Source organism: Halichoerus grypus, chromosome 4, assembly GCF_964656455.1.
Source record: "Halichoerus grypus chromosome 4, mHalGry1.hap1.1, whole genome shotgun sequence".
In the NCBI taxonomy this organism is placed as follows: domain Eukaryota; kingdom Metazoa; phylum Chordata; class Mammalia; order Carnivora; family Phocidae; genus Halichoerus; species Halichoerus grypus.
In genome coordinates this window covers 182,871,291-182,890,400 of record NC_135715.1, presented here as the reverse complement: position 1 = coordinate 182,890,400, position 19,110 = coordinate 182,871,291, and the positions used below count along the sequence as shown (strand labels likewise).

General features: G+C 38.3%; 1 protein-coding gene across 4 annotated transcripts in view; it reads left to right on the top strand.

The window, feature by feature from the left end:
* LOC118524161 (thiamine transporter 2-like) overlaps positions 1 to 19,110 on the top strand; it is a 46,020-nt gene that overhangs the window by 11,167 nt on the left and 15,743 nt on the right. The window contains exons 5-7 of one of the 4 annotated variants that reach the window (XM_078071409.1): positions 3,962 to 4,103; positions 12,917 to 13,013; positions 13,180 to 13,826. In XM_078071409.1, the coding sequence (XP_077927535.1) occupies positions 3,962 to 4,103; positions 12,917 to 13,013; positions 13,180 to 13,184 (244 nt within the window). In that variant the 3' untranslated portion in view covers positions 13,185 to 13,826. Of the gene's footprint in view, positions 1 to 3,961; positions 4,104 to 12,916; positions 13,827 to 19,110 lie in introns of those variants that run through there. The other 3 variants (XM_078071410.1, XM_078071407.1, XM_078071408.1) reach the window with 3 other exon arrangements.

Sequence of the window (19,110 nt, the reverse complement as noted above, 5' to 3'; positions counted from 1 at the left end):
TTTTTTTTTTCCCATTCATCACTTTAAGGATTTATTATTCCATTGTCTTCCAGCTTGCATTAAGGAGTTTGTTGTCATTCTCGTTGTTGTTCCCCTAAATGTGATGATAATTTTGCTTTTGGCTGCTTCTAAGATTTTCTGTTTTTATTTGATTTTCAGCAGTTTTACTATACTTATGTTTTCTTTATGGAATAGTATGATTTTTTGCTTACCCTGTTATTTTCTTATTGTTATTTCGGTCTTTTCTGACCTTCAACATCCTAACAAGGAGATCTCTATCTTCCCCCACTTTTATTTTAGAAATTATTCGAAATGTTTTGTTTTCTCACAGTAATCTAACTCTTGATTAGTAAAAGGAACTTAAGTCAAATCTAAATTAGTTTGGTTTAATGCTCAATGGCTAGATTTAGAAAGATGGAGAACCTAAAAATTAGTAAAAATAATTTTTCAGAGTTATTTGTACTGTTCCTGACCACAGCTTCCACATAGTGAAAAAGTAAAAGTAGATTATTCTTGAATATTTCAGAACAGATTGGTTCACAGCCATCTGCATATCTATTGCATACTGTGAAGCGAGTCAATATTGCTCTACTAAAGAAACAAATAGGAAAATTTGAAAAAAATAGTAAGATTTACTGTCAGGATATGAGATGGTTTAGGAAAAAACAAACAACCAAAATGTTTTGGTGTATTGAGAAATTCTCAGAATGATTTATTATAGACATGAGGAAGTAGAGCATTAATCCACAAGAATAATAAGAATGCTGAGATTCTGAGAGGCTATGAAGATGGAACTCATCTAATGACTGTCAGGGTTTTCCCAGACAGTATGTTCAGAGCATTCTACATAAAGCTCAACAATTGTCTTTCATCTAACTTGTCAATTCAGTCAGGTGATTGATAAGCTTAGTGAAAAAAAGTATTATTTTAGGCATAATTAACTTTGGTTACATTATTTAAAATATCTAATTACTGGGCGCCTGGGTGGCTCAGTTGTTAAGCGTCTGCCTTCGGCTCGGGTCATGATCCTGGGGTCCCAGGATCAAGTCCCACATCGGGCTCCCTGCTCGGCGGGAAACCTGCTTCTCCCTCTCCCACTCCTCCCTGCTTGTGTTCCTGCTCTCGCTATCTCTCTCTCTGTCAAATAAATAAAATCTTTAAAAAAAAAAAATAAATAAATCTAATTACTGGGCAGGACTCAACAAATAGTATCTTAGTGTCAGGATACAGACTCACAGTGCAGGATAAAAGAGAACTTGACCTCATAGATCTGTCAAATTTGGTGCTAAATGAAATTATCACTCACATGTCCAACTTCAGAATACTGATAGAATATCATTTTCTCTGTAGGTGAATCCTGTCTCTGTAACTTAATTCACATCTTTTTACTACTCTAACTTCTAAGAAAATTTTAAAATAAATTTAGCACATGTAGGATAAATGTATTTCTAATGCAAAGGGTTAGAGTTCAGATTTGGAAGAAATTCTAAGGTGATTGACCATCCATGGTTTCAACCATCATGTGATACAAGAAGTTCATGTAAAAAATCTGAGTATTCTACAAAAGGAGATATTTACTTCATATTTTTTTTTCATGATAAAACTGATAAATTTAATTAATGTTAGTCAAAGCAGTTATCTGGGTCCAGTTAAGTATTCCCTGTTGGAGTGTAAGCTCTGTGAGGGTAAAATCATGCTTGTTCATTGGTATGCCCATGAAGTCCTTGCTTCATGATAAACACTTGGTTAGCATTTCTAGAAAACAACAACAACAAGCAAGGGGTACCTGGGTGGCTCAGTCTGTTAAGCATCTGCTTTCAGCTCAGGTCATGATCTTGGGGTCCTGGGATCGAGTCCCATGTCAGGCTCCCTGCTCATTGGAGTGTCTGCTTCTCCCTCTCCCTCTCCTTCGGCCCCTTCCTCTGCTTGTGCTCGCTCTCTCTCAAATAAATAAATACAATCTTTAAAAAAAAAAAGCAATGAACAAATACAATAATATAACATTAAAAAAAAACTTTGGGCTATTGAATTTTTTTTTAATTTAACCGTTCTATTTTTATATGGGCACAAAGTAATGTGTTTTTTTAATGCCTTTATAAATTGTTCCTATGACTTTCCTTTAAGTTATAGGGTAAATTAGTAAATGTCAATCCCGTAATGCCATAATATATGGAACATAAACGATCAAATAAAATTTCAAAGTGGTTCTATCTTCAAATTACAGACTATCTCAGAAGCTCATCTGTATTTAGTGTTAAATGCCTAACAGAAAATGAATATAATTCTCTTTCCAAGAACTTAGTAGCCCTGTGCAGTGTGCTCTGCATGGTAGTTTTATGCCTATGTAGAAATGACCCAGTAAGAGCTTTGAAATAAGATTTTAGACAGTATGATTCCTTGTCATTTCAGTTGCCTGGGACAATAATTTTTGGGTTTAGACTGAAAAATCTTAGGATTCAAAACCATACTGACCTTGATGTCAGCATTATGCCTCTGTCTGAATCCACCACATATAAAGGTCTGTCCAAAACCAAGTAATCATTGATACTCTGTTTAAGCATCTGTACAGATTAAATCAAGATTCCAACCTGGAATAATTGGCATACTAAAAGGGAATCTGCCATTTAATTTAATTAATCTATATTTCAAGAGCATCTATCTAGTATAGCATTTTTTTTTTCAAAGGAAAAATTGTTAGCTGAGCAAGAAACTCCTGAAATTATAAGGCCCATTTGGACCATGTGTTAATATTCACTTTGTGGGATCTAGAGTATTTTTTGGGTTTTGTTATGTTTAGTTGGTAATTTTTTCACTGAAATAATACATTTTCATTGAATCACATAATTTTAAAATGCTTGTATTTGTTTTTTAATGTGAGGATTTGGGGAGGGGATGTAAAAATAGTTAAAACTTTCAATTTGTTTTCATATTTTTTTAAATATTTTATTTATTTATTTGAGAGAGAGAGAGCACAAGAGGGGGTAGGGTCAGAGGGAAAAGCAGACTGCCCGCTGAGCAGGGAGCCCAATGCAGGACTCGATCCCGGGACTCTGGGATCATGACCTGAGCCGAAGGCAGACACTTAACCGACTGAGCCACCCAGGTGCCCTGTTTTCATATTTTTAAATAAAATCAGGTTATAAATGTCTTAGCTAAATTACATGGAAGAATTTGAATGCATATATGTCAGTCTTGCCTGACTAAATTAAATGAACTAATGGCCATATTGAACCAATTGTGAAAGCAAATAATTTGTGAGTTTTCCAGAGAAAAAAATTCACCTATTAGACTCTGAAACTGCTAATGTAGACAGTCAATGATCCAGTGAAGAGCCTCCAAATAAGTAAAAACTCATCAAATTGACTCGTGATTTATTCATTGATCTGTCTAGGTTAAAAAGTGACTGCTAAACCATATCCACATCCAATAATGTTCAGTGTTACCTGGTTGCAGAACATTTGGAATATTTGGCTTAATTTTAGAGAAGGTTAATTATTTTTAAATTCTTATAATACATCACATCGCGTGGAATGTTAAAATATAACACTTCACTATTCCATCTACCCTTCATTCCTTTTTCCCTGCTAGAAGAGCTTTTTAGCAAGAAACTGTCAACAGAAGCTTGAGCTGCCTGAGGGGAGCCAAATCTTGGGAACAACACAATTCTCTGCTCTACATATAGGGGCGCCTGGGTGGCTCAGTCATTGTCTGTCTTCCGCTCAGGTCATGATCCCAGGGTCCTGGGCCCCTGGGTCGAGCCCCGCATCGGGCTCCCTGCTCCGCGGGGAGTCGGCTTCTCCCTCTAGCTCTGCCTCTCCCCGCCCCCTCTCGTATGCTCTCTGTCTCTCTCTCTCTGCTTCCTCTCTTTCCCAAATGAATAAATAAAAAATCTTTAAAAAATAATAAAATAAAAGCCCACATATGTGTGCTTTCAAAACTCTTTCCATTTGTACACTGTTAGATTTCAGATTGCTGCTAATCTCAGCGTGGAACGCTATGCCCTGGTGTTCGGAATCAACACCTTCATTGCCCTGGCGATCCAGACTGGCATGACTGTAGCTGTGGTTGACAAACAGGGACTGGGGCTTCCGGTCAGCATCCAGGTAAGTGCATGCCTCTGTGCCCTCACTGACACAGAGGGACACTCTGAAAACCACACGCACACACACACTCACACACGCACATGCACATTATTATACATAGCAAGTGGACTTACTGAGGTATAATTTTCATACAATAAATTGACATATAAATAAATTTATATACAGTTCTATTAATTTGGGCAAACACACAGCTGTGTAGCCACCACCACATGAAAATAAAGAACCGCACCTTCACCCAGACAATGCCCGTGCCCCTTTGCCGTCAGCTTCCTCTCTCCACACGACCCGCAGCAACCCCCTGATGGGTTTTCTATCCCTATTGCTTTAGGAAGTCATATGAATGGAATCATAGAGCGATAGCCTTTTGCTTCTGGCTTGTTTTCATTTAGCACAGTGTCTTCAATGGAATAATTTTGTATTGAGAGATATAAATATGATGAAGTTAAGGTACATTCTATTTCTTAGGAAACTTTTTCGTTAAAACAGGTGACCTTTTCATTAAGCAGGTGGAAGAATGAAAGCATTATCTAAAATAGACCCATAAAGTCATTCCAGTTTAAGTGGTTCTCATTACCCACAGCTAAAGGTTTTTCTTGCCCTGGCTAAAGTTCAATCTTATGAATGCTTAGTTCATAGATTTCATAAGCCTACTCAGTCTCATGGACAAAATGGTTGATCTTACCTGTCTCTACACGTACCTAATGCAAATGTTTAGAATACTGAAATGTCTTCTTTAAAAACAAATAGAGAAAAAGAAATCATTTCCGGTAACACAATTGAATGAGTAACACCAGGACATTTAAGAAATCTATTTTAATCTCAAACTAGTTCAGTAGAAGGAAAGATATCTTCATTGAATAAATATTAAAACTAAGATTACTATAGAATTGCTCTCAATTCTTTTTGAGAACATAAAGAGATCAATTGTTACTTTCTAAAATAAAATTTAAATTCCTGGTTTATCATCCAGCTTGAAATTTGCTCTCCAGCTTTTTAGAAATCATTAGGTATGTGATGTGATCAAGGGAGTACAAGCCTGAAATCAACAAAGTATGAATATTAATCTTGATGTTTATTAATGATTTCTTAAAAACTTTTAATTTGGGAAAATTTCAAATACATTTTAAAATTAGAAAGAATAATGTCATGATGTCTCAATCTTATAGCCAATCTTATTTCATCTGTACCTGCCACACACTTCCTCATCCTTCCCCCAGAGATGTAATTTTTTTAAAGATTTTATTTATTACTTGAGAGAGAGAGAGAGAGCATGAGAGAGCACAGAGGGAGAGGGAGAAGCAGACTCCCCACTGAGCAAGGACCCTGATGTGGGACTTGATCCCAGGACCCTGGGACCATGACCTGAGCCGAAGGCAGACGCTTAAGGACTGAGCCACCCAGGCGCCCCCTGTAATTTTTTTTTAATGTCTGTTTTCTCTTCAGTAAAATGGAAAATATAATACCTACTTCATGAGGTCTTACACAGATTAGATGCCCGCCTATAAAATGCACCATTCCCAGCCTGTAGTGTACTCAATACAGGGGTGCATCACTCTCTTTTCTTAATAGAAAGAAACAAGAGTTATTCACATGAGTCAACATTGTTAGGATACACTTATCTTTTCTAAGGACTTCTACATGAATCACCTCCAGATATCTCCTTTATTTTTCCACAAATCCATTGAGTCTTAACCTGAAATTAATGAATTCCTAGAACTGAAGTAGGCAACACAGAACTTGAGAAGAAAATTGCCTGTCAGTCTGTCTGTCCTCGTCTCTGCCACTACTTTGTGTAACCTGATTTAAATGACTGCTTTGTGAAAAAAATCAATACATTTTGACCTTTCTGCGGAGTTCACATGGACATCCAAAGCTGGGGGTAAAAATTAAGTTTGGCAGAAAAGTCAAACTTCATCTTTGTTTCCTCTGGTAAGTCAAGATTTCCAAATGGTTTTATCTTCTCAAACAAGGGAAATCTAGATTCAGGGCACTCCTCTAAAATCTTTCTCTGTATTTCTACCTATCATAAATGTCCATTTATCATTGATTATGCACTTACGATATCCCATGAGTTTCTTAAATATAATTTCAAGTGCCATTTTAAAAGATTGGAATCTAAAAAATAGAAACTACGACCTAAGTCCGCATTCTCATAAGACATAGAGATTCAGTGGAGAGAAATCTGCATTGAGACATCCTGAACGAATTCCTCCATTTTCTCATTATTTCTCAACCTGTTATCACAACATAGGCTTTTTATAGATTTCTCAATTTAAAAGGACCATAGATATCTTAAAAAGAGGTTCCACGTATATCTTTGAATATTACTGAAAGGCTAGGGGAAAAAGGTCCATGAGAAAAGCTAAAAGAATCTTTTTACCTCATCTAGAAAAAACTAAGGAGTAATTTAGCTAGTTATGTAAGAAGCAGTAACTTTAAAGTATAGCTTTACTGAAAGCATAAGAACATCCTGTGGTATACTGATGATATAAAATAATTTTCTGGGGGATTTTTGTTTTTAAAAAATAGGTGAAATTCGTAGGTGTAAATATGAGGGACTTTTAGAGGGAGTGGGTGAATAATCACACAACTCCAAAAGGTTAATTTTAAAAAAATAATCCTTCTGTGGGGCGCCTGGTTGGCTCAGTTAAGTGTCCGACTCTTGGTTTCCGCTCAGGTCATGATCTTAGGGTCTTGAGATCGAGCCTGGCATCATGTTCTACACTCAGCAGGGAGTCTGATGGAAATTATATCCCTCTCCCTCTGCTCTTCCCCCCGTATACTCACTCTCCCACTCTCTCTCTCTCAAATAAGTAAATAAAAAATAATCCCTTTCTTAGGTTTCACACAAAAACACCCAATTATTCACAAGTTGGTTACTTGTTACTATATCCCTCCATCCCTCTCACCCCCTACCCGGTTCCACCCTTCAATTTGCAGAGATACCCCTTGGAATGGGGAACACGTTGGTAACCATCAATTTCTTATTGATTGAGGGAATTGACATTCATTCAACTCCCATTCATGAATCCCATTACTTTCACCCGCCTCCTCCCTGGATGGTCTTGAGGCTTAAGATATGAAAAGCAACTCTTGATACGGTCGGGGAGGAAAAATATTGTTTCCTCTCACCATATTTGGCTCTCAACTGGGTCTCTGTAACAAAAACAAATTAACAAAAGCATACAAATGTATTTGATTTAAGTTTTATGTAACACAGGAACCTTTATAAGGAAATGAAGACCCGATGAAATAGTTGAGCCTGAGTGTTTTTATGCTAGATTTGATAAAGAGTGGAAAGTTGTGAAAAAACAATATGCTAGGACAAAAAGGATATGAGCTAAGAATAGTAAATTGGGGAAACTTCACACGGTCTGTTCATTCAGATTCCTCTCTGTGTCCCTTTATCTTTGGAGATAAGGATGTCCCTTTTCCTCCGGGTATAGACACTAGGGTCTTATGACCTGTTCCAAAGGAAGGTTGGAAAGTCCTTCCTGCACCTGCCATGTCTCAGATTCCTTCAGTTAAAAAATATTCACTATGCCAAAGTGTCATATTTGGGGGTAGCTTGTCCTGAACCCCATCACGAGAAAGGTGGGGAGGTACACATGAAAAAGAAAAGGGGAAGGCCACTGCTATAAAGTGACCCCTCGATGTCATGGAAACCACAGCTGCTGCTCTGTTCTGTCTTTCGTGTCCTCATGGAGAAATGCAAAATGATCCTCCCCAGCTCTCTTGGCAGGAAGCGACTGCACTCAGCCACTCGGGGACCAGATGGACCCCTGGTTACACAGTCCATTAGATCATCTAGCTAGGATAACTGGTACTTTTGGTGCCCTAAATTAAATAAAAATTAGAATCATGAAAATGGAGTTTTAGCTTTAACCCCAAAGGGCTTAATAAGGGAACGGGCACTCTAAACGGAAAGATTATCTCACAAAAAGTAGAACAGCGATGCTATTATTTTGAGTGCATGAAATGGCGATCCCTTCAGATTTGTGGCAGCCTCCCATACATCAAATCTGAAATTTTTCAGATGTGTTTAAAGCATGGGATAGTCCAGATAGCTCAGATGAGTGTTTTCAGGTCACATTCATTAACTCAAAACATGTAAGATGTGTGGTCTGTCGGATTTAGGTTTCTCTATTTCATAAACTATCTTGGAATCCTAACTCAAAGAGTAGCTGAAGTTGAGGCCAGATTTTCATTATCAAACAAAATAACTACCTATACAGATTTTCAATGAGTTTGGGTCCTGATCTTCAGATTTTGTCTTGTTTTCTTACTTTTCTATTCTAGTGGAAATGGTCTGAAGGCGAGTACCTTCAGAGGAACGGGGTTGAGGGATTGCGTTTGAAGAAGGAGAAGAAGGGCGGTGCATGTTGTTTGAAGTTTAAAGTCAACAACGGTTTTTAAAAATATTAGATTAAGAAAGACTTACTTCCATTAAAAGCTACAGACTTAAAAAATACTAAAATAAGAAAGACTTATTTCCATTAAAGCAACAATAAGCTGGATATCAGAAAAAATCCTTTATACTTCAAAACACCTAAAACTCCTGGATATAAATTTAAGATTTTTTTTTTTTAATAAATGGCTGAATTGGTAAGAAATAAGAACACTCTGCAGAGGTCAAAGCAGGAACAGGAAACCAGATAGATAAGGAAGCACTGAATCTATCATGTGCTCGAGCATCTGCTGATTCACCCAATGACCTGGAATTCTGGTTTTAGTGGCAACCCCAAAGGCTACATCCTCAGTGAGTGGTGAAACAGAAACAAACCATGAAATTATGGAGGAAACTCCAACAAAGAAGATGAATCTGGGTGGTATCAGAGGAATTGACTCTGGAAATTTGCTTTCATAAGCCAGCACTCACATAATTCTAGTGCCCAATTTTTATAAGCCAAACATTTCTTTTCTAAAACTGAGTATTTAGTTTAAAATGGCCCTGGTTGGTAATGGCCCCCAGGCATCTGTATGTACCAAAACAAATGCTCTCTGGAAGACTGTCCCTCAATACAGAAATTTAAAAAATTGCCATATATAAAATGCCACCAAATATAAGATTATGATTTTTACAAAAGTCCAAAATCATGCATGGATATAAAGTACCATGAGCAAGCCAACTGAAAAAATTAATAGCAGAATCAGACCGACAAAGATTTGAGACAGAGGAATTACCAGCATTAGAAGATAAAGATGTTTGACAGGTTTGTATACAAAGGAAAATAATAACATGAGAATGAAACAAAATATCTCATGAATGATTGTGAATATTTGGGAAAAATAGGACTCATGAGAATTAGAAACTTAAATATGCTAAGAACAAGTTAGATACATATATAGGAAAAATTATTGAATGGGAAGAAATCACCAAGAATGCAGCACAGAGACAGAGAAGTGGAAAAATTAACACATGTGGAGATGAAAGTGAGAAAGTTTAACAAATATCTAGTTGGAGTTCCTTGAGGAGATAATAAAGGTAGTAAAGAGAGGCCAATAAAGAAATATTCACTGAGAATTTTCCAGAAGTAATCAAGAGCATGTATTCTCAAAATTAAGAAAGAAGCTCCAAAAATCTCAAAAAGAGTAAGTAAAAAGAAATTCATATCTAAACACACTGTGGTTAAATGCAGAAAACCAAAGAAAAAGAAATCTTAAAGTTAGAGAAACAGAACATCAGCTACAGATAATCGACAATGGACATGTCAGTAGCTCACAGTAGAAGCCAGCAAAACAATGGCTTCAAATGTTGCAGAGAATAATAGCCAGCCTAGAATTATAGACAAAGAGAAACTATGTTTTAAAAATGAGAGTGAAGGGGCGCCTGGGTGGCTCAGTCGTTAAGCGTCTGCCTTCAGCTCAGGTCATGATCCCAGGGTCCTGGGATCGAGCCCCGCATCGGGCTCCCTGCTCTGCAGGAAGCCTGCTTCTCCCTCTCCCACTCCCCCTGCCTTTGTTCCCTCTCTCGCTGTGTCTCTCTCTGTCAAATGGATAGATAAAATCTTTAAAAAATAATAAAATAAATAAATAATAAAATAAAAATGAGAGTAAAAAAGAACATTTTCAGACAAACGGAAATAGAACGAGTGTGTGTGTTATCACAAACAAACCTTTACAAAAGCGATTTCTAAAGGATGCACTTGAAGAAGAAGGAAAATTATCCCAAAAGGAAGGTATTCCCAAAAGAAGGTATGTGAGGGGCGCCTGGGTGGCTCAGTAGGTTAAGCGACTGCCTTCGGCTCAGGTCATGATCCCAGGGTCCTGGGATCGAGTCCCACATCGGGCTCCCTGCTCTGCGGGGAGCCTGCTTCTCCCTCTCCCACTCCCCCTGCTTGTGTTCCCTCTCTCGCTGTGTCTCTCTCTGTCAAATAAATAAATAAAATCTTTAAAAAAAAAAAAAAAAAAGAAGGTATGTGAAAAAAAGAACTAAACATGTGAGTAAATCTAAACAAACACTAATCGTTGAAAAGAGTAATACTTAGGGGCACCAGGTGGATCAGTCAGTTGAGCATCCAACTCTTGATTTGAGCTCAAGTCCTGATCTCAGGGTCCTGTGATGGAGCCCCCTGCTGGGCTCCACGCTCAGCGGGAAGTCTGCTTGAGATTCTCTCCCTCCCTTTCCCTCTGCCCCTCCCCACCCTCTCTAAAATAAATAAATAAATAAATAAAATCTTTAAAAATAAAAAATAAAAGAGTAATACTTATATTTTATATCTTGAGGAGTTTTTAAAAAGATGCCTGACGTATACGATATACAATAGTACCTAACAGTAGAAGATGTTCAAAACTAAGGATTTTTGTGCTGTTCTGGAAGAGGGCAGGAATTATTGATTAGACGCTGCTAGGGCGACGTACTAAGCAGGGAGCGGGATGGCAGTCCATCTGGTAAGGAGGTGGATTTCATCACCAGCATTGTTTAAATTGCTGCAGCATGACGATAATGAGATGGAACAGACTTTTAATCAGTTTTATTATAGTTTTAAAATTCTCTACAGAGAGTTCTCCCCACTTACTGCCCGTACCCAAGACAGACAACTGCCACCACCATCACCTTTATGCACCACTGCTTTGTTTATTTAAGAGTCAATATTTCAAGTGCAACCACGAAAAAAATTAGAAGTAGAGGGGCGCCTGGGTGGCTCAGTTGGTTAAGCGACTGCCTTCGGCTCCGGTCATGATCCTGGAGTCCCGGGATCGAGTCCCGCGTCGGGCTCCCTGCTCAGCGGGGAGTCTGCTTCTCCCTCTGACCCTCCTCCCTCTCATGCTCTCTGTCTCTCATTCTCTCTCAAATAAATAAATAAAATCTTTAAAAAAAAAAAAAAAAAAAATTAGAAGTAGATTATAGAATTTTTATACAGAAGAGAAGAATAAAACAGTACATGGAAAAAGAATCACGCGAAAGAGCTCAAGAAAGGAGGGGAAAGTTAAGGAGCATGAAAAATATGGTGGCAAAAAACACAAATATGTTAGTTGTCACTAAAATAACAAATTAGCTCATAGGTTGGACTGCCAATTTACAGGAAATAGGGGAAGCAGAAGAATTCATTACATGACATCCAGGATTATCACCAAAAAACACCAACATCTGGGAAATTACAGTTTTTCAACAAATAAAATTTTAAAAAAAGATCAATTGTGTCGAGAAATTCAGCAATCAGTCACAATGTGTGGATCTTATTTGAATCCTGATTCATTCCCAGAAACTAAAAATATTATGAGACAAGTAAGGAGACTTGAATACTGACTAGATGATATTAAACAATTGTTAATTTTTTAGATGTATTAATGATTCATGGTTACACTTTTGTGTGTCCCTCTTTTTAAAGATACAAGCTGAAATATTTATTACATTATATGATACTGGATTCAAATTAATCTGCAAGGGGAAAGGGGAAGTGGTTGGGACATTGTGGAAACAAGACTGGCTATGAGCTGGTGATTGATAAAACCAGGTCATGGATTCATGGACATTTGGATACTGTCCTGTCCACTTTTGTGAATGTTTATAATTTTCCAAAAATAAAAATCAAGCAATTCAAAGCTACAACCCAGAAAAAAAAAATAAAAAGAATAAAAAGGATATTTTCAGGTTAGATTCTTAAAGGGTTACAAATACAGTCTATTTACAGAAGACACATTTAAAATTATAAAGACATCTGAAGTTTGGAGGGGGGAGGGAAAATTCATACCAGGCAAACAAAAATTTTAAAAGTTAATACAGTTAAATTTTTTAAAAAATAAAACATGATTAAAACGTCTTCATCTGTATATCTAAGGAGAATTATTAAAAATTATTAAATGTTCAATTATTCATTAGGAATATATACAAGTTCTAAACTTCTATACATCTATTAATATCATTTCAATATTTTGGACAGAAACACTGTCTTCTTTCTTTTCATTGTTATTTTTTTTTTGGATAGAAATACTGTCCAGCATGTTATATTCTATGAAAAAATAAACTTCCAATTTCATATACTAAATGTGAATATGAAAAAAAGAAGGAAAGCAAGAAGGAAAACTATATATACTCTATATAGATGGAGAGTTTCAGAACTACAGTTAACATTGATTGAATTCTACCACGTAGGTACTGTTCTATATATCTTATATGTAATAACTCATTTAATCATCACAACAAATGTGTAAATATTGTTATTATTCTAATTTTACAATTGAGAAAATTGAGGCAGAGAGAATCCGTGACCTGTTTAAGATCTCCCAGCTAGTAGTAAAGCATCATTCTATAACTTCAGTGTTGAATACCCATTTTAATGTCATGCATTAATTTTCTTTTTCTTTTTTAGTTTTTAATTTATGGGAGTTATTTTTCTGTTATTGCTGGAATTTTCCTAATGAGAAGCATTTACATAATCTATTCAGCCAAATGCGGAAAGGAAAAATGTAGGTCTACTACTGGTCAGAATCCAAGTGAACCGGAGAATTCAATGTCTGATATGAACACAGTAACACAGTTTTAGCCTGGTCTTTCCTACTATGGACTCAAAGGACAGATGACTCTGAAAATGTATAGCGCTACACTACATGGCATTTTAATTTTTTGTCCTAGATTGAGATACCATAAAAGACAGGATTATCATCAACCTCATCAATACCACATCAAAACCTCTGCTATGGGCTGGTGAACTGGGTACAACCAAAAACTGGAGTCGACTAAGTTGAAACCAGCCATCTTTATGGCCTCGGTGAGCAACTGGGACCCTAAATACTGTTTTAATATTTTCAAGTCCACCCCAAAAGAACATGGAAATCAGAAAATGGGACCATCCAGGAACAGAAACATGAAATATACAGAGTGAATGATATATACTGGCTTTCTGTGCCCAGCCTCATAAACGTGTGATTTGGTTTGAGTAGTAGGTAAAGAAGTTTCTAGTGCAGGCCTGATGCATAGTAAATGATCAAGGTGTGATACCAATTATTAGTATGCTCATACTGTATACTAGCAAAAAAGTTAGAATGGGGGAAATCATTTAATTCCTATAAAATGAGGCCAAAAAATTAAGAAAAAATTTTTTATTAAACTTTACCATGACCCTACATGAAAAGACTGAATATTGTAATGATTTCAATTCGTTCAAATGAATGGATAAGTTTGTTGCAATTTGTGACAGTCAGTCTTATGTGTCAACTTGACTAGGCCAAGTTCCTTATTTATTTAAACAAGTACTAATCGAGGTGTTGCTATGATGTATTTTGCAGATGTGATCAAAGTTCACAATCAGTCGACTTTAAGTAAGGGAGACTACCGTAGATAATCTGGATGGGCCCAATTCAGTCAGTCAAAAGGCCTTAAGGGCTGAACTGAGCCTTCCAGAGGAAGGAGAAGTTCCATCTGAGGACATGCCTGAGAGTTCTAGCTTACCCATCCTGATGGCCTGCCCCATGAATTTTGGACTTGGCCTCCCCAGCCCCCACAATCAAGTAAGCCAACTCCTTGAAACAATTTTTTTTAATGTATATCTCCACTGGATCTCTTTCTCAGGCTGAATTCTGATTGATACAGATTTTGGTACCAAGAGTAGTTGTAGAGGACAGATTTATAAGAACAACTTTTCTGAAGAGTTTCTGGGTTTTTTGGAACTGGTTACCTCATCTAGTTATATTTAAAGCCACTATGAATCTGTTTCCAGTCATAAAGGAGACACCAGTAGTCGGGGCATGATGTGGTTTTAGACACACAAGTGTCACCGTTGGACACTCCTAATCAAATACTGTATTAGTTTCCTAATGTTCTTATAACAAATGACCACAAATTGAGTCACTTTAAACAACAGGAACTTCTTTCCTCACAATTCTGGAGGCTAGAAGTCTCCAATCAAGGTGTTGATGGGGCCACACTTTCTCTCTGAAAACTTGGTCTAGGGAAGGATCCTTCCTTGCCTCTTCCTAGCTTTGAGGAGTTGCTGGAAATTCTTAACATCCCATGGCTTGTAGACACATCACTCCAATCTGTTGCTCTGTTATCACATGATGTTCTCCCTATGTGTCTTTGTCTCTATGTCCAAAGTCTCCTCTTAGTATAAGGAGGCCAGTCATATTGGATTTAAGGTCGACCCTAATAAAGTCACGTTTATAGGTTTCAGATGAACGTAAATTTGGGGGGGGAGGACAACATTCAGCACAGTACAAATACCTACAGAAGGTGAGGTTCTGGATTGCCGTCTATTTGTCAATTTAGACTATTTTAGTTAAACTAAAGAGAACAATGGAATTGGATGATTGCTCTTGACAGCACTGGAGAAAATAAGGGAGAAAAAAGGATGAGCTCAGGGCTTCAAATTCCTGCGTTAATGACCTGAAAGCTCTAATATCTTCCCTGAAATAAACCTTATCTCCTGCAGCTACAGAGCTGAGATTTCTGATAACCAAACCCAGAGTCTCATTCTGCCATTGGCTGCTTTACAATGCAAACTGAATTCCTAACCTTGCAGGGTGTCTGCTGATTCACTGGGAATGAGTGGAATCCTGAAAACTGGAATGGAGACACATGGTCAGATCTCAATAAAGCCGGGGATATCTAAGCCCGAGATCTGCCAAGTCTTTGTCATTAGAAGCTGCCCTTCCACCCCTGCCTAACGAGGAAGTCCTGTGTAATGGCATCGGCCACGGTAGCAAGACATTGCTGAATCTCCTCAGGCCCACCCCCACCACCCCTCTTTGCTTCTAAACCTATAACTAGACTCAAGTTTCAGCACGCCCCAAAACGGAAAGTACAAAATGTGTGGAGAAGCATTACACTCCAAAAGAGCTACATGATTCTCCCAGTTTTTATAGACAGAAATCTAGATAATATGTATGGGATGTGGGATCATGGTAGAAGGAACATAAAGTTGGATCAAGCAGAATTCGTTGATATGGGCTGCCAGTTTGGTTGGTTAGCTGAAACATGAAGCCACAGGTGGTCTACACTAAATTAAGTTGAAATGCCAGAACTGCCCTGGTATGCTCTAGAGGAAGATATTCAAAAGCTTAGGGAAATTATGATGTTAGAGTGGATTTGTCATGTGGATTTGTTCACCCAGCTTGGGAGGATCCAGAAGACACACTTTTACCACAACTGTGAGAATACATTTGTGAGAGCAGCCCAGCATTCTAGAAGAACCCTGTGGTTGCTTTGCTTTATAGGTCAGAAATTTAAGTGGGAACTGTTACCAATGAACTGGGATACTTAAATACAATGGAGATCATGGGGTCCTAGGGTGGCAGGGGCCACATGGAGGCACTTAGTTGCTAAAGACAAAATGGGTATGGTTACCATAATGGACAATGGAGCCAAAGCAGTGGTCAGAATAGTCTAACTCACAGAGACTTGTGGGGTTGGCTAGTTGGTATCCATAGAAAAGAAATAGATGAACCGTTTACTGAATTCTTACTTGATCTGTATGAGCTTAATTTTAAGCAACTCAATATTCAATAACAGTCAGAATGGAAAATGCTACCATTGCTGCATGATAATTTGGAGTCTGGTGTTTTTAGTAGAGTAAAAATTGCCTGAAATTTAATCCATCCAGGGATATCTGGAATTTAAGTCCAAGGTGAATCAGTTTGACAGTAGTAGAAAGAAATCCTTGGGCATAGGAGACAGCCCTATTGGGAAAGTCTTCAAAACCTTTTTCCCAGATTAGATATCATGTCAAGACAGACTACTTCAGTTTCTATTCTGGGACTCCGTTTCTCTCTGTTGTGTTCTAAGTAAACACCTGATATCCATCTTGCAAATCACAAATTCTCTCTTCAGTGGTGCCTTATTTTGTTGCTTGAGTTTTTATTTCAACTCACATATTTTTTTTATTCCTGGGATTTTGATATTAACTTATTCTTATTTTGTTTTTACCTATATTTTCACTATAAATCCTCTTCTTTTTTTTAATGGAAGTCATTCTCTTGTTTACTGTTTTAAAGATCCAAAAAATATTGTTTAAAGGACACTGTTAGTTCTATAAAGTCAATTTCATCTGAAATGAATTCATGTTCCAAGTTTATTCTGTTGCCCTTTCTTAACATCAGATGTTTTCAAATGTGTATTAGTTATTTAGCATTGTATAACAAATTACCCCAACACTTGTGGCTTAAAATACCACACATTTATTATCTCACAGTTTCTGAGTCAGAAATCTGGGCACACCTTAGCTGAGCCCTCTACTTCAGGGTCTTCCATAGGTGGTCAAAATGTTGACTGGACTGTGGTCATCTCAAGGAGGCAGGGCATTGACTGTGGCATGATGCATTTCCAAGTTCATGTAATTGTTGGCAGGATTCAGTTCCTCATGGCCACTGAGCAGAAGGCTTCAATTCCTTGCTAGCTGTTGATTGGAGACTGTGCTCAGTTCCTGGCCATGTGGGCCTCTCCTAACATGTCAGCTTGCTTCACCAAAGTGTACAAGCCAAGAAATCAAGAACTGGCTCAAAGAAGGAAGTCACAGATTTTTGTAACCTAATCAAGAATGTGACATCCTGTCACTTTTGTGGTATTCTCTTCGTTAGTCACTAGATCTAGCGCATACTCAAGAGAAGGTGATTTCAGAAGGGTGTGAACACCAGGAGGCAGGGATCATTGGGAGCCATGTTAGAGCCTTCCTACTACAAAGAGTTTTTGAAATTTTGACTACTTTAAGTGAGAGGTGTTTTGTTTTCACTTTCATTTCTCTCACTCTCTCTTCTTACCTCAGTCCTCACCTTGGCTTTTACCTGTCTAGAAGTTTTGCAGTTATATTCTCCTGCCCCACATCCAAGCCTCATCCCATAGTGTAATGGGATGTTGTAGATTATTCTCAAGCCTATAGATGATTTAAGTCAATTTGTGATCTTGGGACTATGTCCATATGTCTCTGGTGGATACCAGTTTATAGGCCAGAGCCCCAGGCAGCAGAGAGTCATAGAATTTTTTCAAGACAGAAGGGGCCCCACCCTGACACCAAATCTCAAGTGAGCCTGGCTATATCATCCCCTCTCCATGTGGAATATCTGATCTCTGCGATCATATTCCCACCCTCCACATGCCTATAGCCCACTGCCAGCCCCAGATCCCAGCAAGGTCATGGTTGCAGTCTTGCATTCGGCATTTCTGTTCTGTGTTTGGTCCACAGAGACATGGATCTTGGTTTTGAGCCCAGCGATGTAGTTAATTTATTTTATTTGAACATGGTATCCACCAGAGCTGCCCCCTTTTTGGACAAATGCATCAACGTGTGAAAATACTGAACCATTGCCATCCAAAATCTCCTCGGCCTACAGTCTCTATAGCTAATAAAACAGCGGAATCTCAACAGTTGGAAAAAGCTGTAGAAAATAATTAGAAAAAGAAAAAAGGAAAAGAAAGGACAAGGAGGGGAGAGTAGAGGAAAGAAAGGAAGGAGAAAGGAAGGAAAAAGAAAAGAAGAGGTTATCATCTTGTGGATAAAATTGAAGCAGTGGAAGAAAAGACTTCCTCCCTCGAAGAAGCATTGAAAACCCCCTTTCCCCGGGGCTTCTTTTCATGTGTCACTTTTGCTGAAGGTGGTTGAGAAGACAGAGGCACTGGCAGAATTTGTGGCAGCCGATTGCATTTTATTTAGAAAGGTTTCAAAGGTCTGTTATTGAACAGAAAGAGGGGAAGGAAAAGATCGAATATGTCTGCAAAAGAGACCCCATGAAAAGCCCAAATGGTCTCAGGCCCACCATTAAATTCTGTATTTGGGTTCTGATGGGAATGCCCGTGTGGGGCTTTAGGAGCAGCTGCTGAAGGGCCATGTCATTATATCAATACAAGGGGACTGTGTCTCCCGGGGAGTCGGCGCACTGGTCTGTTAGGGAAGGAGGAGGCTGACAGGAGAGTGAAGTTTCACTGAAGTCGGGGGGGGGTTCCCCAGAGACCTGGCCAGGGCTTTGAACCTGCTACTGCTGCAAGGGTTTTAAAAACGTGCAAAAGGTAAATTCGCTCTCAAGTTTCAGAACAAATGAGGATTCCATGCGCTCAAACACAACAAAGGCAAAAGAACACTTTTTATGGACTTTTAGTTTTTATTTTATTAGGAAATTTAGACAGTATTATGTAATGACTAGGAAGGAAAAAGGGAAAAAAAAAACTATGCATGATGACATGAAAAAGTGGGAAAAGACAGAACCGAAAGGCAGCGGATATTTCCATCAAACCAAGTATTCGGAATCATGATTTCATTAGTAATTTGCAGTTACTCTGGTGCTGGGCTACATACGTATTTTTTCCATTCGATGACTTCTCTGAGTTCGGGGACTCTTCTGATGGAAAGACTTAAGGCACCAAAGAAAGACAGGAAAAGGGTATTTTCAGGACCATCAGGTGGGGGAAGAGCAATGGGAGGCAGGAAGTCTTACCAACTGAATGCGCCCCCGCAGCACCTGCACCCCGGCCGCCTAGCAGCAACATTGCTTCTTGCAACAGCTCTTCTGCTGGCAACAGCCCTTCCCACCGCCGCAGCCATGCGAGCCGCAGCCACACGAGCCGCAGCCACATGAGCCA